Here is a 23,039-nt window from a genome sequence, read left to right as displayed (position 1 = left end):
GGATGTTATTGTGAAAGGAATTGTTTCCCTAATTTGTCTCTCAATGAGTCTGTTATTTGTGTACAAGAAAGCAATTGATTTCTGAGTGTTGACTTTATATCCAGCTACTCTACTGAATCTGTCAATTAAGTCTAGCAGTCTTTTGGCAGAGTTTTTTGGGTCTTCTATGTAGAGTATCATATCATCAGCAAATAGTGACAGTTTTTCTTCCTTTCCTATCTTTATTGCTTTCATTTCTTTCTCTTGTCTAATTGCCGTGGCTGTTTCTAGAACTATATTGAACAGGAGTCATGATAGTGGACATCTTTGTCTTGTTCCTGATTTTAGCATGAAAGTTCTCAGTTTTTGACCATTTAGATTGATATTGGTTGTTGGTTTTTCATAGATAGCCTTTATCAGGATGAGATAAAAGCCTCTCTTCCAATTTTTTGTAGGGTTATCATGAATGGGTGTTGAATTTTGTGAAATGCTTTTTCTTCATCTATTGAGATGATCATATGTATTTTTCCCTCGACTCTGCTGATATAGTGTATTACATTTATTGATTTACATATGTTGAACCATCCTTGCACCCCTGGGATAAATCCAATTTGGTCAGAGTGTATGATCTTCTTGATGATCTTCTGTATTCTGTTTGCCAGTATCTTATTAAGGATTTTTGCATCTATGTTTATTAGGGAGATTGGCCTGTAGTTCTCTTTTTCTGTTGGATCATTCCTTGGTTTTGGAATTAAAGTAATACTTGCTTCCAGGAATGAATTTGGAAGTATTGCTTCCATTTCAATTTCACTGAAGAGTTTAAAGGGTAGTGGTGATAGTTCTTCTCTAAATGTCTTGTAGAATTCAGCAGTGAAGCCATCAGGACCTGGTCTTTTCTTTGTTGGTAATGTTTTAATTACTTTTCAATTTCACTAAATGTAATTGGGGTGTTTAGAACTTTTATATCATCTTTGTTCAATTTTGGAAGTTCAGATGTATCTAGGAATCTGTCCATTTCTTCTGTGCTTTCCATTTTATTAGAGTACAGGTTCTCAAAGTAGGTACTGATGATCCCCTGGATTTCTCCTGGGTCTGCTGTGACTGCACCTTTTTCATTCCTAATTACATGGATATGAGTCTTTTCTTTCCTTTTTTTTATAAGTTGGTTAAGAGTTTATTGATTTTATTTATTCTTTCAAAAAACCAACTCTTTGATTCACTGATTTTATTTTTGTATAGTTCTCTTAGGCTCCATCGCATTAATTTCTACTCTGATCTTTATAATTTCCTCCCTTGTATGAGCTTTTGGTTTGTCTTGCTCTTCTTTTTCTAGAAGCTTAAGGTTAAGCATTAGGTTGTTTATTTGAGCTTGCTCTGTTTTCCTAGTATGGGCACCAACTGCTATGAATTTCCCTCATAAAACGGTTTTCATTATGTCCCATAGATTCCTGTATGTTGTATTGGTATTATCATTTAATTGTAGAAACTGCCTAATTTCTTCTTTAATTTCCTCTGTGACCCCATGATTGTTCAGTAAGGTGTTATTTAATTTTGACATGTTTCTGAAGTTCTTGTGGTTTCTTCAGCTATCTGCAGTTCAATTGCACTATGGTCTGATAATATACAGGGGATAACTTCAATTCCTTTGCATTTACTCAAGCATGTTCTATGAGCTAGCATATGGTCTATTTTGGAGAATGACCCATATGCAGCCAAAAACAATGTATATTATGATTTTGTGGGGCAGAACACTCTGTAAACATCTAAGTCCATTTGTTCTAAGACTTGGCTCAGTTGTTTTATTTTGTTGTTTTTTTTTTGTATAGATGATCTGTTTACTTGTGTCAATGGTGTATTGAGGTTCCCCACTACAACTGTATTAGTATTTATTTCATTTTTCTATCCATTAATATTTGTTTTGTATAGTTGGGGGCATTAGTATTTGGTACATATATATCTATGATTATCATCTCTTCCTATTGGATTGTTTGTGTCTCTTAATTAGTTTTGGTTTGAAATCTATTCTGTCTGCAAATAAGATAGCTACCCCAACTTTTTTCTGGGCTCCTGTCAAATGGAGAACTGTTTTCCATCCTTTTACTCTCAGTCTATGAATTTCTTTGTGGATTAAGTGGGTTTCTTGTATACAGCATATTGTTGGATTTTGCTTCTTAATCCATTCTGCCAGACTGTTTCTTTTGATTAGTGAATTGAGGCCATTAATTTTGATGATTATAACTGTCCTGTATTGACTTTTCATTGCCATATTATTTTCCACTGTGGTTTCTTTTGTTTTTTATTTTTCCCTCTCTCCCTTTAATTTCTTGCCTTCCCTTGTATATTTGCTTTGTTGGCTCTTATGGAATTGTGGTCTTCATTTTCTTTTTCCAGGATATTGTTTAAAAGTGTTTGGAGTGCTGGTTTGGTGTTATGAAATTCCTCAGGTGTTCTTTGGCATGGAAGTACCTTATTTCCCACTCCAGGCTCTCTGTGATTTGAGGGTTTTTGTTGAAATGTCTGCTATGATTCTGACAGGCTTTCCTTTGCATGTGACTTGTTTCTTTTATCTAACTGCTTGTAGTATTTTGTTTTTCTGTTAGGTTTCCGGGATCTTGATTATTATATGTCTAGGTGTGGATTTTTTTAATCATGGCTACTTGGAGTCCTATCTGCTTCACTTATGTGTATGTAAAATTCTTCCCCTCTGTTTGGGAAATTTTCTGTCATGAATTCTGTGAATCATTCTTTTTTTATGTTTTATGTTAAACTTTCTCCTGCTACTTCATGGATTCCTATCAGTGCTATATTATTCTTCTGTGCATCAGAGTTGTTGGATTGATTTATCGTGGTCCCTTACTGTTTTTAATAGGTCTTTTCTTTCATAAATACTGACTGCAATCTTATCTTCTATATCTGAAATTCTATCTTCACATTTGTTTATCCTGCTGTGAATGCTTTTAACAGAGTTTTTAATCTCCTGGATATCTGTTTGAATCTGTTTCATGGATTCCATTTCTTTCCTATGCTGGGAATTCACGGTTTCCATCATGGTCCTGAGCACATCTATTTTTTTTATGTTTCTGTTCTGGAGTCTCTAATCATATCTTTCATTCTTCTCACCATCTCTGTGGTTATCTGGGAAATTATTTCTGTTTTGAATTTTTCTAGAGCCTCATTTATCTGGATTTTGTTGTTGTTTTATTTCCTGTACTATCAGTTCAGGGTGTTCAGATAGTTGATTGTCAAGACTTTTCCACTTCATTTTCCCCAGACTTTACCTTTGGTTGGGTGTAAATCTGTGTTTGTGTCTTGTTTAAATGCCTTCTCATTTCTATTTTTGTCATTGGTCCTGTCCTTGGTTTAATTACTAGGTTAATACTTAGATCTTCCAGATACAGCTAGTCTTTTGGTTTTGAGTCTCTAATGTCTCTGAGGCAATCAACTATGGTGGTGTGATGTGCCTATATCACAGATTTTCTTCACTTTTCCAGTGGGCTTCAATTTTCATCTAGGAGCCTCACAAAGGCCCTCTTTCTCTTGTTCACAGGGTTGGGGTACATGAACACCACTGTGTTGGTGCCCATGAAACTGGGCTCCTCTACTCAGTTACTGTTTTAAAGCACATATACACACTTGTAATCCCAGCACTTGGGAAGCTGAGACAGGAGGGTCATCTTGAGTTTGAGGCCAGCCTGGGCGACATAGTGAGTTCAAGGCCAGCTTGAACTACATAGTAAGATCTTGTCTTAAAAAAACAAAAAGAAAGAAAGAAGCAAGCACATATGATCTGTCAACTTAAATAACAACTAGAGAGAGATTCTCCAAAGTCTAAGGAGATTTATTTGGAAATAGAGGATCACAGTGGTAATATGTGAACCATAGTAAACTATGTGCTTATTCAAGGAAGTTGAGGCAAGAGGACATCTTTAAAGGCAAAAACAAGGAGGAGCACACAAGCTACTTTGAAATAATAGTACTTGGCTAAAACAGAGGCATTAGTTCAATATTAAACAAATAGTTGCTGGGCAGACATCATTGCAGAAGTATTTTTGTGTAAAGTTGTGGTTCTAGCAGCATCTTTTGTGAATAGTTCTTATCAGACATAGTGCATAAGATTCCCTCCTTTTTAAACATTTTTTTGGTTAGGGCTTGACAAAAGTGACTCCATTTTTACTTTGATAACTTTCAGACTTTCAAGCAAATAAATCACCAGGCACCAGAAGAACACTGATGTACTATAAGTTGTGATTTTCAGAATTATTCTCCAAGGAAATGATAGGATAATGAGAAGAAAAGCAAAAGAAAACAGTGGAACCTGGGCACAGTTCCAGGCTCATACACTTTCCTTTGGGCATCCAGGCTGAGTTGCTAAGAAGTGGGAGTTGATGCTGGGCCTAGCTCCACTAAGAGCTGAAGAGCTGAGGATACCCCAGTAGAATGATGTCCCACCCCCACCACCTCCAACCATCTGGGAAGAGGAAATAGAAAAGAGAAATTGCAACAGGCAGTGTACTTCCTCCTGTCTCACTCTTGGGACATGGCTGACTAGCAGAAAGCAGCTCTGTGACAGAAGAGAGCCCCAGAGGAGGAACGCTCTGCCACAGTCTAATCAAAACACCAAGGTAATTTTAATTTTTATTCTTCTACTCTTGGCAAGAAGAATGAACAGAGGCTTCTTATTTTCCTCCAGGGGCAGCTGAAACACACTCCTGAAGGTGTGATATGCCTTTTCCTGTTCTCCCCAGGTTCTCCTAAGTTGGAGACAGGTCTTATGTCTTAAAATTTAGGGTTCTTTAAAAATACATGGAGCATTCTGGAGGTTATTTACTTTGGTAAAACATATGGAGGAAAACTACTTAGCTTAATTCATAATTTTACCCCCCCCCATTCACAGTGCTTATATATATAGCCTTCATGGACTGGACAGTGTGCTAGAACGTGGGGGAGTTTCAGGGCAGCAGAGTTCAGTGCTAGCTGACTGGCTGGGACCTAATGTGGCTGCCATTTCCTGTTTTAGGCTTAGGAAGGCAAACAGAGATCAGAGGCCACAGCCTAGCACAAACTGAAGACATCTTTCTATATCTACTGAGCTCAGTAGGACTAAGTGTAACTTTACTTTGCCCCACTTTGCTTTGACATTAAGAAAAGTAAGCTTGCATTCCAGTCTCTTCCCCACACTCTTCTTGAAGTGGGCCCCAGAGGTTGGTCAGCTGGTGGTGACTCACACTCCCTCACTTCTTGGCCCTTCTTATAGCTGGGGCTAGGTTGGAATCCTGACCCTGGAGAGATCTGCCCTGTTTTGGAGTAGAAGCTCTTCCATGAGCCTGCATGGGTCTGTGTACTCTCAAAAAAGAATAGCTGATGTGTGCCTCTGGCCTTTCTCCCATAGGATTCAGCTTTGGCCAACATGGGTTCTGTGAATTCCAGAGGTCACAAGACAGAAGCCCAGGTGGTGATGATGGGCTTGGACTCAGCAGGCAAGACCACACTTCTGTACAGACTGAAGGGCTACCAGCTGGTGGAGACGGTACCCACTGTTGGTTTCAATGTGGAACCTCTTGAAGCTCTTGGGCACGTACCACTGGTTCTCTGGGACATTGGGGGGCAGACCCAGCTCAGGGCCAGCTGGAAGGACTACCTGGAAGGCACTGATGTCCTTATGTATGTGCTGGACAGCACAGATGAAGCCCGCTTGCCTGAGGCATTAGCTGAACTCATGAAAGTCCTGAACAATCCCAACATGGTCGGTGTCCCTTTTTTGTTGCTGGCCAACAAGCAGGAGGCACCTGATGCTCTTCCACTGCTTGAGATTAGAAACAGGCTGGGACTGGAGAGATTCCAGGGTCACTGCTGGGAGCTCCGGGCCTGTAGTGCCTTCACTGGTCAGGGACTCCCAGAGGCGCTGAAAAGCCTGCGAAGCCTTCGGAAATCCCACAGGGGTGGGTGTGTCTCCATGTGAGAGTCCACAGGGAGTAAGAGCAAGAAATCATGACTGGGCCCAAGTAGCTTATCTCTGCCCATATGAACCAAAAGGACCAGCTAATCCTTGAGAAATTCAGCTCAGGTCAACAAACAAAAATTTCTATTTTTGGACAGAATATTTTTTTCTTGGGACTTATCTTTATTGGTGTTTGTGTTGAAAATCAAGTAGTCTTTGAACCATGATACTCTAAGAAAAAAACTTATTACACTTCATTTAATAGTTCATTACCATGTGTGAATGAAGACATGAGATTACATATGTAATAAATTGAAGGCTAAGTTCACAAAGGCAAATAGGTTTCAGAATCAGATTTGAGTATCTTCTAGACATGGTCATGATCATTGTGAATGATTTTCCCTGGTGAAATGGGAACATGTCATTATCTCTCTTGGGGCAAGCAATTGGGGCAGCAGTGGGGGTGAGTCTGCTCCCATAGAATCTTCAGTTGAGAGGTTCCCTGGGATCTTTAGCCCTGGCCAAGAGGGCTGGGAGTTAAGGTCTTTCAAAATTCACCCTCCTCCCTAACCCTGATTAACCTGATTAACACTTTTTCCAGCTTTTGTCATTCTATGCTGCTTTTTTAAAAACTTAGTTTCTTTTTTCCTTTCTTTTCTCCTTATAGCTCATATCTTTCCTTAAGGAGCTTTTGGTTATTTCATTCATTTGATTACTTAATAAAAAATATGTAAAGCATTTAATTTGTGGCAAAAGTCACTGAGTTTTTAGATGTGGAATGGGTGTTTTGTAGAAATTGTGAATTCTGAAGATAAGGATGACAACAAGCTCTCTCTCATAATTCATAGTAAATTGGAGAGAGGAGAACATACAACATCCTTAGAAGGGTTTTCAGGTGATGATTACTGAGGATCCATGAAGGTTCTGAACTTACCTGCAAAACATGCCTTGGGCCATTTTTCTAAAAAAGATCCATAACTTTTATCAGAGTTTCAAAGATACCTGTCCCCCTTCCAAGTTAAGGATCACTGATCTAACCTGATCCCTCACCCAACCTGGGAGTGCTTTATGTAATATGAGCTTTTTTTTTAATGGCAAAGAACTTACATTTGACACCTGTTCTTATGTGAAGCGGCACTAAATATTAGTCCTTCCTCTTCTGCATTAAAATCAGCCTCTGGATCAGCAGTTCTGTCCTCTCTGGAGGACACCACCAATTGACCTTTGGTGCCCCCCTAACATCAGACCTTTCAGCTCCCTGTATCCAGATTCTTCCCTTCCAGCTTTGTGTGCCTGATTCTTGCTAATTTTCATCAGTCACTGTGTTTCAAGGATTCCTGTGTTAGACACTAATGATGCAAAGATGAATGAGCAAGGGTCTCAGGTCTTGTAGAGAAGCCAAGTACTGGGGCTGGGCTCTGAGCTTGGTGTTTTATATAGATCATCTTTACTCACAACTGTGCACAGCAGGTATATTCTCATTTCATATAATTAGAAACAGGCTTAGAGAGCTCATGATTTCTCACTGCTTGAAGCACAGAGCTATTAGGTGACGTAATTGAAATTTGAAACAAGTTGTGTCTAGCCCTGATGTGTGCATTCTTCTGTGACATCATACTTTTAGAAGGTTTAAGCTAGGGTAGGCCTTCAGTCAGCAGATGTGCTGGAGAAGCATCCTAGTCAGAGGGGACAGACTGCTTGGAAGCCTTAGGGAAGGTGTGGGAAGGATTACTAAGCCAGTGTAGCAGGAACAGGAAAAGGAGGTGGGGTGAGGGTTAGGAGAGGGTGATATTATAACAGGAAATGAAACTGAAAAGGAAGTTTAGGTCAAGTTAGGGATAGCTACTTGGACTTCGGAGTTTGGCTCAGGGATATAAAATCATGGGGCTTACCAGTTAGGAGGTTAACAGTGGCAGCACAGGGTGAAGTACAGAGAAAGAAGGTACTCTAGGGACAAGAAGGCTGGAAGACCCAATGCGTGAACATCATAGAAGAGAGGAGAGGAGAGGGGAAGAGATATTTTTAAGGGAAGAAGTTGAGACAGGAAGAATTTGAAGGTGGCTTAAAATTTTGAGCCTGTATGACAGGAAGAACCAGAATTCCATGAACAGAGGAGGAAAAGCTGGGCAGGGACTGGGCCACCAGGTTTAACGTTTGAGATGCTGGGTATGAATTCAGTTTTCAGTTAAAGTTTCTTTAAGGTTATCCTGTATCCGCAGTCCTTGAGATGCTGAGTACCTGATGTAGGTGTCTGCTGGCTCCTATTCACAAAGGCTCATTTCCTCACAGGATGTGTCACTTCTTCTTGGAAGCCCATTGTTAGTAGGATTTGTTTTTTCTGTGTGACTTTCCAGTGCCCTGGGTTGTGACATTGCCTATAAAGAACTAACATCCTTTCTCTAAAGAAGTTTTCTCTTCCTTATTTTCTTCTTCCCTCCCTCTCTCCCTCCCTCCATCCCTTCCTTTTCTCAAAGTCCTGGAGATTGAACCCATTCTTTATTAAACCAAAAACAACTGGGATCCCAGAGATTTCAGTTGTTTTAGACAAAATATTACGTTGCTTCCCTTTTTGTGCTCCTGAACTTCAAAGGTAATCTAAATCTGGACTTTGGAGCTGAAGGTAGAGCACTTGCCTAGAATGCACAAAGTCCTGTGTTGGATCCCTACCACCACCAAAAAATTAAAAAAAAAAAAAAAAGATCTGGATTCTGTGCAATGTATTTTCATCCCCTTGGCATCCATAACCAAAGGCAGACAATTTGTTTCTTCATACTTTCCTGAGTTTGTGGGTAGCATTTTCTAATCTCCTTTTAAGGAAGGAATATACCTTTGATGTTCTTGTTTTTCTGTGGAACTCAGATAACATCTCTCCTCCAAGCAAGCCTATGGTCACAGCTTTGGTTCCTACATGGGAGTCTAAACCTCTGTAGGGTTCAAGAACTTCAATATAGCTCCTCTAAAGTCTCCACAGGTTCCAGGCTTCCTGCTTTGGCTATGGGTTCATTTCTTTTACCAGAGAAGCTTCTTTCATTTGTTCAAAGACAGCATACACTAAAAATTTTTGAATCTTTTTGTTTATTGATTATTAGTAGTATATTTTGTTGTTTTTTTGAGATAGGGTCTCACTATGTAGTTCAAGATGGCCTTGAACTCACTATGTAACCCAGGCTAGCCTCAAACTCACAGCAATCCTCATACCTCAGTCTCCTGAATGCTAGGGTTACAGGCATTCACCACCATTACTGGCTTAGTTTACTGAATATTTCCTTATTTTGTGATGGGAAAACCATCTGCCAAATTGCTAGAGGTCCTGAACTTGTTTTGCTGTGTGACCAAGACACTTCCCCAAGTTGTAGCAAGAGGGTGATCTGATTAGATCTTCACTGAGGAAGACAGCTGTGCAGTGGGTAGAGAGAAGATCCTGAAAGCAGGAAGTAATGTTAGAGGAAGACCATGGGTATCTCTGGACCCAGGCGCCACTGGTCTGCAGACTACCACTACAGTTGCTGCATCATGCTGTTCTCATTCTTTTCTCTATTCTCTTGAAAATTCCTTTGCTTCAGCCAGACCAGTTTCTTTGCTGACCCTCGAAGGCACAGTGTAGTCCTTGAAAGCAGATACAGTTGGTTTTAATAAGTCTCAAAATCTTCTTTTATCAGTTCCCTCAGATAAGATTTCCAAAAAAGGGCAACAAGAGAAGAATATCATAACAATGTCCAGTGTTAAACATGTCGCCCTGCTGGTCCATTTCCTGCTTTAAGGGACTGAATTTAAAATCCCTTACATATGATGGTCCAGTTGATAGGAATCATATAATTCTCTGGATGGAAGGTAGGTCTGAGAGCCTCAGAGTCCAAGAGCAACTCTGCCAGTCTTGTACTCACTAGTTTCTGAAACATTAGCCTGAAGTCAGCATGGGAATCCCATAGGATACAAGCCCTGTGTACCCTCCAAGGACTTCTGATGTTCCCTGTGCATGTGCTCTGGCCTGTCAAGCTTCCATAACAGGTGGGTAGCCCTTGTAGTGACCACAGTGGTGGCATCAGTCCTGTAAGAGAACATAACTTTAAGGAAGTCTCTTAATAAGTTTGCTTTTCCTTAGGCTTAAGTTGCTTTCCTGCCCTTGAACCACCTGTTCAAATCCTACCCATGATACTTCAGGATACTCAGATTCTACCTTTCCAGGAAGCTTGGCCCTAGGCTTCAGGAAGCTCCAGCCCAAGTTTATATCTTCCTCTGAATTCATGTGGTACTGATTGCTCAGGCTCCACTCCTCAGTGCCCAGCACCCTTCTGCCTTGACTTGGATGGTATGAATTCCTAATGATAAGGGACCTTATATCCCTTTGAAATTCTTCAAAGCCTGGAATAATAAGAGTTGTTCATTAAATTCCTGGATGGATAATGAGTAACTAACTAAAGATGGGACTGGATGTCACAGTGGGTAGTCCTCAGGTCCCCTGAAGTGTCCAGAATAAAATCCAAAAATGAGAATACCAAGAGATTCATTGGCTTGAGGGCCACCATGAGGGCAACAATCTCTACCTTGGGCATCCTTTGCAACAAAAAGTCATACATAGTCTTTCTAGAACACATCATGCTCAGAGGTACCTCTTAATCTGTGTGAGGGGTTGGTAAATAAACACCTATAACCAGACTGGAAGTCTAACAGGAATGATGATATTAAATCATTCAATATGTGCCTATTATAGATAGGCAAGTTAGGCAGAAGACAGCAGGCATCTAGGGAATGACCAGGCCCATAGTAGAGTCAGGATGGCCAGGCCCTAAAACAAAATTAAGTTTGTTTTAAGCCCGGCATGGTGGCACACACCTGTAATTCCAGTACTCAGAAGGTTGAGGTCAGGAATTTACAAGAAACAGATGGACAATTCAGTTCAGGATGTAACAAGCAAGATAATAAGTAAGGTGATGGATGCCCACCTTGATAACTTCTGCTCCAACCTATCCAAAAAAACAATTTTCCATTTTTCCTCACATTGTTCTTTTAACAAAACACTTAGGGAGATAGAAGCCAAGAGACACCAACACACATACATTTGCTATGTGCCTTGATTTCCCATAGTCCCATTTCTAGTTTAAGTAAGTTTGTTTTAAGACAGGCATGATGGCACACACCTGTAATTCTAGCACTCAGGAGGCTGAGGCCGGAGGATTGCTGTGAGTTTGAGGCCAGCCTGGGATACATAGTAAGTTCAAGTGCAGCTTGGACTACAAAGAGAGACTCAGTCTCAAAAAAAAAAAAAAGTTTTTTTTAGGCCCACAGGTTGACTTTGATTCAGAGTGGTCTGAGCCCTGGTCAGTTTTTGATATAAAAACTCTCAGACAAAGAGTCCGCATAGCAACCCACTGTTGGGTCCCCTCCTGACTATTGGAAGCTAGTTTTTTCTTCTTAATAAACATTACTCCTGTCTACCTCTTTTGTCCTTGATTTCACTCTTCAACTCTGTGAGACATGAACCCAGATTATGCCAGTATACCTCTTGCCTTGATACCTGGGTCAAGACAGGCAAGTACTCAAGGGGGAGATAAAGATACTAGCCTTTCCTGCCACTTCTGTAAAAGAAAATATAAATAAAAAATATGAGGCATAAGGGGTTGAGGATGTAGCTCAGTCATACAGCACTCACCTAGCATGCTTAAGGCCCTGGGTTTATTCCCCAGCACCATACAAAAGGGAGAAGCCAGGTGTGGTGGTCCCTGCCTGCAATCCCAGCACTATGGAAGGCTAGGGCAGGAGAATGATGAATTTAAACCTAGCCTAGTCAGTGTAGACTTAGTGAGACCCTATCTCAAAATTTAAAAAAAGGGTTGGGAATGTAGTGTAGCTCAGGTTCAATCCCCAGTACTGCAAAAGAAAAAAGAAAAGAAAAGAAAAGAAAAAGTGCTTAATTTTCCCTCTTCAAAATAATTGAAGCGATTTCATTCTTTTCTCTTTTCTTGGAGCACTGACTTTAGTAATTTTAGTTCTTTCCTCTGTTTCTGAGATTAATATATATCTTTCTGGAAGCTCTAGGACTTAGGGATGTTTTATTCCAGAATGAAGAAGTCATCTCTGAAATGTAGTCATAAAGGAAGACTGCAGGGTCTCTGGGTTCAGGGGGACAGTGTGAGCTTAACTTTCTTTTAAGTTGCAAAATCACCCTGTCTTAAAGGTAGGAGTTTGATTTTCCTTTGGCTAATGCCAATTAAGAGAGATGGTGAGTCCACTCACCAGGAAAGTCTATGAGTGCAGTGTGATAAACAGTCAAGTCCTCTTGCTTGGGAACTGACCAGTAAATCATTTGCCCTGAGAATGTTTGGCTTGTCTTTGTTAAGTTCTCAGGGTCTGCCCTTGATGCACACCAGTTTCTGTTGAGCACTTACTCACTGAGACAACTTTCCTTCTCCACTACCTTCATGGTGGCGTCTTCTGGTTTGGAAGATTTTTAAAAACATATATTTTTGCCTTAGTACCCTTTGCTGGGCTCTGTGAGTTTTAGTTTCACCCACAATTAGGGAAATAGCATGAGGTGGGCAAGGGAGAAGGGTACTCAGTCCCAATCCATCCTCTTAAACAAAGGAAAACTTGGATGGTTTTTTCAGGACACTGAATAAGGATAGATGAACACGTGTTCAGTATGACCCATGTCACTCCTACCAGCCCTGAGACTACCCAAATTCACTAGGGAGGATTTCCCAGTGCAGTGAAAGCTGAATCTGAATTCCTTTCCTACATGGTTCATAAAAACAGCAACTCAGGAAAAACAAAACCATTTTAGAAAGGAAAGAAAAAGAGTCTTATTTTCACATCATTGTCTTCATTTCCATTCCTGATACATTCACCCCAAGAAAGTTTGGTTATACAGCTACAAATTATGCATATTTTAGAATTCTCCCTCAGGGACTGGGGATTTAGCTCAGTGGTTCCACTGCCTACCTTGAAAGGACCCGAGTTCAATCCCAGTACCCGCCCCACCTCAAAATAAAATAAAATTCTCCCTCAGACATGGCAATGCTGTGCCTCAAACTTCAAGCTAAAACCTGCTAATGAATCTTTTCCCCTCTCTTCCCCAACAGGGGCCTAAGAATATTCTTGCAAGCTACTTCAAGCATGAAATTACAAACTAAATAAATTCCCATAAAAGCACTTCCAACTCTTCCAATAAAAGGAGATATCGTGGCTACAAATGATCTTTGGATTTTTTTGTTGCTGTTGTTGTTTGGGTTTTTTGAGACAAGTTCTTGCTAAGCAATTCACGCTGGCCTTGAACTCTCTATGTAGCCCCAGCTGGCCTCAAACTCACAGCGATCTTCCCGCCTCAACCTCCTGAGTGCTGGGATTACAGGTGTGCACCATTCATGCTCAACCTAATATCAGGATTATTAACATGGATTTTTTGTTCTACTTTCTCTTTGAATTCCATAAACTTCAATTATGTACAAAGTGTTGGTTTACACTGGAGGGAAATTATAAAATATATAAATAAATGTATTTAAACCAGGCACATGCCTATAATCCCAGCTTCTCAGGAGCCTGAGGCAGGAGGATCAGAAGTTCCAGGTCAGTTTGGGCAATTTAGCGAGAGAGCTGGTCTCAAAATAAAATTTAAAAGGAGCTGGAGTATAGCAGACATCCCTGACTGGTACTAGCAGGCTACGAGTGGCACATGCTTCTTACCTTCCCTAGTTCGGCTATACTGTTTTATATCAGGAGTCAGACTGAAGCCCTGCATGACTCAAATGGGCATGTCAGCTAGCAGAGTTGGGCTAGTGTTGCTCCTTTTCTGATGGTTGTCACTGAGGCCTAAATCCTGGTCTGTGAAGTGGCAGGGCTGTGCTAAATTATGTGCAGCTGAGGTCAGCGTGACCCCCATTCGAATCCTTTGCCCTGAATTATCACTTCTCACTGACCTTGTGGGTTGCTTCCTAATTGTACCTGCTACCAATACTAGTCTTTTGTATCCCAGCAAGATAAGAAGTGCCTACTCCCTGAGAGCCCTGCCTGGCCGTCATCACGCCAGGTGTTCAGCAGTAATTCACTAGATGACTTCCAAGCTCCCTATTTCCCCTCATGATTGTATTCAATAAATGCTGGATGCGCTTGGGGGCTTTTGTCTTTATTGCCTAGAGCTTCAGGACCCAAGACTCAGCTTCACTTTAATTCTCCTTCTGTCTATTCTTTACCCTTTAGCCAGTGCTGTGGTGGCTCACAGGAGGCTGGCACTTACTATAGGGCTCTCCAGAAACATCCACGCCCCCAACCCCTAACTTATACAGGGGATATAGCTCAGAAGTAGAGTGCTTGCCTAGTGTGTGCAAGGTCTATGGTTCAATTGCATGTACTGAAGAAGAAGGAGAAAGAAAAGAAGATATACACGGGGCCAGGAATTTAGCTCAGTGGTTCCACCACCTCACAAGCTCAAGGTCCCAAGTTCGATCCCTGGTACTGGAAAAAAAAAAAAAAGATATACACAGATGATGGAGTTACAAACACAGTTCTTGCTCTTGAACTTCTATGTCAATAAAGACCAAATTCATAAATATCAAGTCCCACTAAAGCTTGTTAAAAATGGAAATGAAGCATAGAGTTCTGGGGGCTCAGGCCTTTCTTGCAGATCCTTTCCCCTATTAATTCTCTAGAACTCCACTTGATGTGGAGGAAAGAGCGTGTTAAGGCTAGTAAAGAGGGTGGCATGGAGAAGAATAGAGTACAAAGCTTGCTGGACACAGCCTCTGTCCTCCCCCTACCAGTTAAATCTTCTAGTGCAGTACCTCTCTTCCTGGACCTCCTGGACCAAAACACTTTCCACAATGGTTTAGGTCTAGATGTCCCGCCAAAGCCTCATGTGATCATAGGTGCCCCCCCCCAAAAGGTAGCTGGATCTAGAGAGTGTGGTTGATTTATGGTGCAATGCTAGGCCCAAGGGCACTAGAACTAAGAATGTGAGTGCTACCTGCCCTAAAAAATTAAATTAAATTAAATTAAATAAATGGCAGAGAGACACTGCTAAGGTCCCTTGTTGCTTTGCTACCTTCTGTCTACCATGAACTCTTTCTTCTCTGCAATGCCTGTCTGCCATGTTACCTGGCCTTGGAGCCAGACAGCCAATTATGGACTAAAACCTCTACAAACTGTGAGCTACATAAACTTTTCTTCCTTTAACTTTGTGTGTTAGGTATTTTTGTCTCAGCAAGGAGAAAAGTAACCAAGACACTTTCTATCTAAAAGCCCAGCATTAGGGTTTCTTCATGCACATTAAATGCACCCCCCCCACAAAGGTCAGAAGGTTGAAAAGAAAGGATTTCAGAAAACTGGGAATTGAATCTCACACTCAACTCATCTCTGAAATTCTACAATTACACATTCATTCCTCAGACTTCTGTTGTTTTTTATTTTTTGGTACTGGAGATTGAACCCAGATCCTTTCCCCAAGTCTTCTTAAATTTTTAAAATTTTAAGGGTTTCATTAAGTTGCCATGGTCGAGTTTGAACTTATGGTACTCCTACCTCAGTGTCTAAGAGTGCTGGAATTACAGACCTGCATCACCACACCTGGCTTGGACTTCAGTTCTTAAAAGCAAATTTCCTTAGACAAAGGATAGCGGGAATTGTCAGTAGTTTACACTTTAACGCAAATAGATTCTCTAGATCGTTTTGGGACAGGTTTTAGGGCAGCAGTCTTAACTTGAGAAGAAGTAAAAATGTCTTGATGGACACTGCCAAAAAGAGAAAGGGCAGGGCTGTCACAATTTTGTCTAATTCATAATGAATGTGGGCCAAACAGGTTTCATCACTCATACATCCAGGAACCCTGTGTGGGGGACTGCAACTTTCCCCAGGTACTTGGAAGGGTCAAGAACTAAGGTAGGGAGTAGTGGTGTCATAGAACTCACTGGCTGGCCCAGGTGCTAAAGAGGGCAAGGGAGGAAATCCGGCTTCTCTTTACCCCAGCCCTCAGTTGCAGGTCAGTCTCTTCATTAGAAACTGGCCTCCGAGGGCACGAAGTGGGGAAGGCCAGTGGAGAATGGATTCAGGCTGTTGTAGGGAAAGGCAAAGAGAAGAAGCAGCTCATTCTTTATGCCTCTCTACTCTGCAGTGCTGGAGTTCAAGGAACAACCAACCAAAAGCAGATTAGGCCTTTAATTGGAAAAACCACTTTTCCCTCAGTTGTGTCCTATATTTCAAGAGGGGCTCCTTCCAGGGCAGCAGGACAACTTCGTGATCCAGGCAGCAAAAGAAGATGCCATCACAAAACTCCAAGGGAGGTGTCCTAGCTGAGGAGGAAGAAGTGCTTTCTTTTTTTTTTTCTTTTTCTTTCTTTCTTTCTTTCTTTCTTTCTTTCTTTCTTTCTTTCTTTCTTTCTTTCTTTTTTTTTTTTTTTTTTTTTTTTTTTTTTTTTTTTTTTTTTTTTTTTTTTTTGAGACAGGGTCTCACTGTGTAGTTGAGACTGACCTGGAACTCACTATGTAGCCCAGGCTGGTCTTGAACACACAGCATCCTCCTATCTCAGCCTCCAGGGTGCTGGGATTACAGGTGTGTGCCACCACGCCCAGCTGAAATGCATTCTTTTAAACCAGGCTTTTGTCCCTTCCTCCTATTTAAAGACAGGATCATGCTCTCTAGGGCAATCACATGATCCCAAGCAGTGGGGAGTCTGGGGGAATGGGTGAAGTCTGCAGTTGTTCTGCCACAGCCTGGGGCACAAAGTTCTTACATAAGAACGACAGCTTTGCTGTAGGCCCTTCCTCTCAGTCGGTGATGACTCAAGAGGTTTGGAAAGGAATTCAGAGCACACTCAACCAGCAGGGTCATCTTGGACATTTCTTGAGAAGTTTCTAGGTAACAGCTGCAGCTGGGTCAAGACCTGACTCAGAAGTGTGGACATTCACCCCTAGGCTCAGCCTACCTTTCTGCAGCAAGCCCTGGCTGGGCTATGATGAATATATCACCTACAGGGAGTCTTTAGGAGGAAAGAAGGAAGGAAATCATCGAGACTTGTGACTTATGCTGTGAAATACATGTACATTGAACTCTGCCACCTTCCCAAACCTCACCAGAAACAGCTTCTCATCTGTTTTTTGGTATCTTTCTATTTTTTTCACTTACATTTTTCTTACAGAAAACATTGAGAAAAATTAGAGGAAAAATCAAGAATCAGAATGGCATTAAATTTTTTAATAGCAAAATCACTGAAATCTAATGGTTAATGGAACAAAGTTTTTAACATTCTTAGAGCAATTTGAACAATAAAATTGGAGTATCCATAGAATAAAGTACTTATCTATGAGCCAAACTATTATAAAGCAATAATTGAATGGCTAACTCATTGGAGGAAAAGAGATAGTTCCATCTTACAAAAAGATTCTAATTAATAAATGGAAAAGAAGGGAATCTAAGTCACCATTAGAACATTATGGTAGCAATTATTTTATTTATTCATTTGGTACCAGGGATCAAACTCAGAACCTTGTGCTTGCCAGGCAGGTGCAGGGCCATTGAGCTAAATCCCTGGCCCTTTAGCAGTAATTATTGGCAGGCAAGATTCATCAAAGCATGCTAAAATTTGAGGTGAAAGTTTGAGAATAAATAGAATATCTGCATAGTCTCACCTGATATCCAATAACATACTAATTGCAGAAGGAAAAATAGTAATTTCATGGTGAAGAAGTATATAAATCACTTTAGCCACATGATAAAAATTAACTTCATCAGCAATAAGTCACATTGACATCAGGCACCCTCATGTGATGCACCAAGAAGGGTTTGTCACCTCTGTGATATTCTTGCCAAAAATCTATAACTCAGTATAATCATGAGGAAAATATCAGACAAACCCAAATTTAGGGATATTCTACAGAATAATAACCAGTATTCTTTACAATTATCAAAGTCATGAAAGACAAAAACTGAGGATCTGTCCCAGATCCAAGGACATTTAAAAAATCTCAACAACTAAATGCATTACAGGATCTGGATTGAATCCTGGAAGAATAAAATGATGTTGGATAAGAAGGCTGAGGATCAATTCCACATCTTTCTCAGAGTCTCCCCTGTGAGGTGTACAGTGGTCCTAACTCACCCTTGCTGGGCAACACAGCTCTCCAGCCCCTCCTGTCTCTCTCAAGCAGCCTGACTTCAGGCTCTGCCCGCTGTGCCATGGCATTAGGCAGGCTGCTCACCTTTCACTGCCAGAATCTTCTTCAGCAGAAGGAAGATGATCATCCTGGGCCATGGGGTTCACCGGATTAATGTGAGGATCCAATAATAACACAAGCAGAAAAGTGCTCTGAAGCAGAATGGTACACATTCAGGTCACTAACAATACCCAATCCTTTTCCTAAGTGCCCAACAACTTGGCATCCTGAAGCATTCACTTTCTCTAGGTTATTTAAAAGCTGCTTAAGAAAAGGAGAAAAGCAGCTAGGTGCAAGTGCATGGCTTCAGAGTGGGCAGGCCTGCACCAAGAGCTGCAAAGCCCAAGTGGGTGTGGGGTCAAGGTCCAATGTATGAAGACTTTGAATTCAGACCTTGGAGGTACAGGCACTCTTGGATCTCATCCCCACAAACCACCAAGGCTGTAGATGCTAAAAATACCCTGGCCACCTGCTGCCCAGGCAGGCAATAAGTCACTGGCCTGCCAGCACCAGGATCTGGGCCAGGCCTGGCTAACGTGGCAGCGGGAACAGACCTGGTGGGTTAAGTTCACTTCTTCCTACCCAGGCGGCTCTGCATAGTTTGTCTACTAGCAGCTGCAGGGGCCAGGGGAACAGTGCCTGAGAAAGAGGGTCCGCATCACAGGTCCTGGGGCCAGGGGTGCTAACTGCGTGCTAGATGTGGAGTGATCAGGGACAATGTCACTGGGCAGGGGGGTCAGTGGCTCCAGGAAGACAGCAGCTCCCATGGCCACAAGGCAATTGCCTTATAGACCTTATTCTGTAGAATAAGGTCATCTTCAGAATCCCAGATCAGCTGCCCAAATGCTGTCCTACTACCTCAATGCCACCAGATGTCACTGTTACAAGGCATATGAACGTTTGTGGTCAGATCCCAGGACAGTTAAACTAATTTAATGCTTCCAGTTCTTACTACTTATTAAATAGGGTCTGGGTCTTCACACTGAGCTCTATCCCCAGCATTTTGGTTTTGTTTTGTGACAGTCTCAAAACTTAGCTTAGATTGAGCTTGAACTTTGAATCCTCCTGCTTCAGTCTTCCAAAGAGCGGGGTTTACTGGTTTGTACCATCATGGCTAGCTTCAGACAAAGACCGAGAATTCAGAGTCCCTCCCTCCCGACTCCCAGGCAACAGAGGGAAGGCTTCTGCAAGAGAAAGGACTAGACACCTAATGCATTAGATGCTGTGTTGGAAATAATGGTGCAGCAAGTTGGGCATACCTAGTGCACCCTTTAAGAGTTGGTAGATGGTCAACAAAATATTTAAAACATCAACTTGATCTAAATCAACATAAGCTTCTAGAGGAACTGGTTTCCAAAAAAAAAAAAAAAATGATAACTGCTACCAGCCAATCTCTGTAGGTATATGAGTTTGTCAAGAATGAAGGTATTTCCTGTAATACTAGTCATAGCTGGTTTTGTGTGTGCACATGGAGCCACTACTTTGCAAATGATAAGGTTAGGACAAGGGAACAAGGAAGGAAGGGAAGGGGGGAGGGAGGAAGGAAGGAAACAAGGAGGGAAGGAGTGGTAAAGTCTCTCTTCAGGAGCCTCCCTGAAATATTATTACATGTGCAGGAAAAGGTTTGAAAAAAAGGAAACTAAGTTTGTAGTAGTGAGGGTATGGGAGCTAATCTTTTCTTTTTCTTCTCTTTTTATGTTTACTTATTTATTGCTTTTTCTATTTATCTATTTATTTATTTTGAGGCAAAGTCTTGTCTCACTATGTTGCCAGGCTGCTCTCAGAACTTGTGGGTTCAAGCAATACTCATCTCTGCTTTCTGAGTAGCTGGGACTACAGGCAAGCACCAGCTTTATTTCCTTCTCTGTACTTATCTGAATTTTCCATTTTCAGTACTGAATGTGAATCAATTACATAATTTATTTTAAGTGCTGGAGATCCAACCTAGGGGCTCAAGCATGCTAGGCAAGAACTCTACTACAACATGGGAACCCTATAGTACTATAACACACAGCACCCAGATTCCTTTTTTTTTTTTTTTTGAGGTAGGGTCTCATTATATATGCTATGTAGTTCAGGCTGGACTTGAACTCACTGTATAGCCCAGGATTGCCTCAAACTTGCAGTGATCCTCCTGCCTCAGCCTCCCAAGTGCTGGGACTATAGGCATGCACCACCATGCCCAGTTAAATTTTAAAAATGTAAATGTATTCAAAAAAGGTTAATAGTGGCTGTTAACCCCTTAAGGTTCATCCATTAGGATATGATTTGTTTCCTATAATTAAGTGGTGGGAAAGGGCTACTGTTAGATCTGGAGTCTGCAGGAATGTCCCACATGCTCAAGGCCATGAAAATTGGAAGAAGGTGTAAGTCTCCTTGGAGAAGTGGGTAGAGGAAATTGGCTCACATTTCTGCCTAGGCCTGCCAGGTACTACCTATTACTGTACCTTGAGGCCATTTAGTTAAAATTAGGGATCACAGGGTAACTTTTTTCACCCAAAGCTTTGCCCAATTTTTCTCTTTATAGTGTATATATACATATTTTTTTTTAAGACAGAGCCCAAGCTAGCCTTGAACTCATGGTAATCCTGCCTCAGCCTCCCGCATGCTGGGATCACAAGTATGCGCCACCATACCTGGCTTTCTTTATACAGATACATGATGTCTCTATTTTCTCTATGATGTCTCTTTAGAGTCAAATGCTTGACTTCAAAACAGATAAAAAATAAGGGTGTGCAGATTTTAATACATTTAAAATAAAGAAAAACAAAGAATTCTTCTCCAAATGTTTTGCATTTTAGTCACCATCAAGGCTTTCTTTGACAAAGATTTCTTTTAAAGTTTTCACCTTGCAACTTATAGACTTCTCTTAGAGCCCCCTTACTAGTACGTCAGGAGTGGTAGAGCTGACACAATGAAGAACAAGGAAATGTCATCATTTAGACTCTTTTTAGCCGGAGAATGCTGACATCTGCTTTAATACTATCTGGAAAGGGAGCATTTGCAAGGAAAGTTTACAGCACAAATAAAACTGGGACTGGATGGACTGTCAGCAGGATTCTCACTACCTATAGTACCAGACATTCATTAACCATTGACTGGCTCCCAGGCAACAAATATGATGGGGAGGAAAGGGAAATAAATGAGGAATAAGGTCCCAAGCAAAATTTAGATTTTAAAATAAACTAAAACTGTCAATCGCTTTCAAGGGTCTGAAAATTCTAAGGCTTGAAAAGGGAAACACACTGAAGGTAGAGCCTTATTTCATTGACTCTTACGAGGCCCTCAAGCAGAAGATATACCAAGGTTTTGAAAGACAAAATCACTGCCAACTAAATTATGACACATAGACTGTAAAATGCATCCATGTTTAAAAAATGTTCAAATGTGGGGAGAGAGATCCATCCTAGAATCGATGACATATGGCATTATCTCTGTCAGCTTGTTCCCACTTCCCTGTGACAGGGACATGAGCTTCTATGTACAGTGACCTATTAAGCTCCTCAACTGTCATCTGGGGACACCAACACTTCTCCTAACTTGCTTAATTGGGGAAACATTTAGATCTGTCCCTATTTGGCAGTAGAATAGATCTGTACTCCAAGTTCCTGTCAGCCTACAATCCCCTTTCTCTCCCATTCAATATACAGCAAAAAACCTGGTTGAGAGAAACCATGGTTTCCGGGCTGCTTGCAGGGTCTGTGGCCCAATGGGTTTGCTCCTCCCTATTTACCCCTGGTTGGAGCCAGATGAACAGAGAGCAAAGGACTGGAAACACTGGTGATCCCTCAAAGAGACTTGGCCAGGATCTTCCATCAAATCCCCATCAGCCCTTACTAGGACATTCTTAGAAACAGTCCAGGTTGTACTGAATCTGTTGTCAAGGGCACAGCAGAAGCTCTAAATGCAGGTGTTTTTGTGTCTAAATACCCAAAATCTTCTTAAAATAAACTTTTCAGGTTGAAGTGTAACACACACACACACAAACGCACACACACAAATTTATAAGGGTACATGTTATAGTTTGTATCTAGACTTCCCCTCATAGGTGGAGCCTTTCAGAGTTGCTAGTTCTAGGGTGTTTGATACTGGGATTAAGAGTGTGGTGTGTGGTACCAAATTAGTTCACTAATTGAAATTAGCATCGTTCTGGCACTGGCTAATGGGAAGGCCCACCCTGGGTGTGGGCAGCACCACCCAAAATGCTTGTGGCCTGGATGGGATAAAAGGAAAAGGGAAGCTTGCTGCTTGGCTGTTGTTGTTGCTGCTTCACTGCTTTGTTGCCTTTGTTTCTCCTCTGATGCCCTTCTGCCACGCAGCCCTGCCTTGGAACCAGCCTACTATGGACTGAAACCTCTGTAAACTATGAGCTGAAATAAATCTTTCCTCCCTTAACTTTGGAAGTTGGGTATTTTGTCTCAACAATGAGACAAGTAACTAGGATGGTACAACAGAATGAATCTTCACAAATTAATTACAACTATCACCCAAATGGGAAATAGAACATTACTGGCATCTCATGACTTCATCCCATCACTACCTCCACCTCTTCTACAAAGGTCACCCCATCCTGATTTCCCTCACCATCTATTAGTTTTACAGGTTGAGTATCTTTAATCTGAAAGTCCAAAATCTTAAAAGATTTTCAAGTATGTTGGATTAGGGCGGCTACCCAGAAGTCTTTGGAAATATCCTCAGATCTGAAAACCTCTGATATCTGAGATGACTCCCAAATAATATAGATAAGAGATATTCAAACTTTATCTATTTTTAAATGTACATATATGGATTCATATAATATGGATTTTTTTTGATCTGGCCTCTTACTTATGATGTCTGTGAAATTCATTCATGTTGCTATGAGTAGCAGGTTAATTTTCTTTACTGATTGGAAATCCGTGGTATGTGTGTATATGTGTGTGTGTGTGTGTGTGTGTGTGTGTGTGTGTGTATATATATATATATATATATATATTGTGTGTGTG

At 41.2% G+C, this 23,039-nt stretch overlaps 2 protein-coding genes across 2 annotated transcripts in view; one reads left to right on the top strand and one right to left on the bottom strand.

Annotated features, from left to right (window-relative positions):
* Ebpl (EBP like) overlaps positions 1-23,039 on the bottom strand; it is a 72,320-nt gene that overhangs the window by 19,268 nt on the left and 30,013 nt on the right. The window lies entirely within an intron of this gene.
* On the top strand, positions 4,513-6,521 carry Arl11 (ADP ribosylation factor like GTPase 11). The gene is made up of 2 exons (XM_010636976.3): positions 4,513-4,601; positions 5,369-6,521. Exon 2 carries the CDS (start codon positions 5,387-5,389, stop codon positions 5,936-5,938), a length of 552 nt encoding a protein of 183 aa, XP_010635278.1. The 5' UTR covers positions 4,513-4,601; positions 5,369-5,386; the 3' UTR covers positions 5,939-6,521.

Source organism: Fukomys damarensis, unplaced genomic scaffold (assembly GCF_012274545.1).
Source record: "Fukomys damarensis isolate Sample0158 unplaced genomic scaffold, DMR_v1.0_HiC HiC_scaffold_38, whole genome shotgun sequence".
Taxonomy (NCBI): domain Eukaryota; kingdom Metazoa; phylum Chordata; class Mammalia; order Rodentia; family Bathyergidae; genus Fukomys; species Fukomys damarensis.
Note: the sequence above shows the minus strand (reverse complement) of the source record. Positions and strands in the feature narration are given on the sequence as shown.

Bases quoted from the DNA above. Each gene is read 5' to 3' on its own strand.
- Arl11 (XM_010636976.3), top strand. From the start codon at position 5,387: ATGGGTTCTGTGAATTCCAGAGGTCACAAGACAGAAGCCCAGGTGGTG.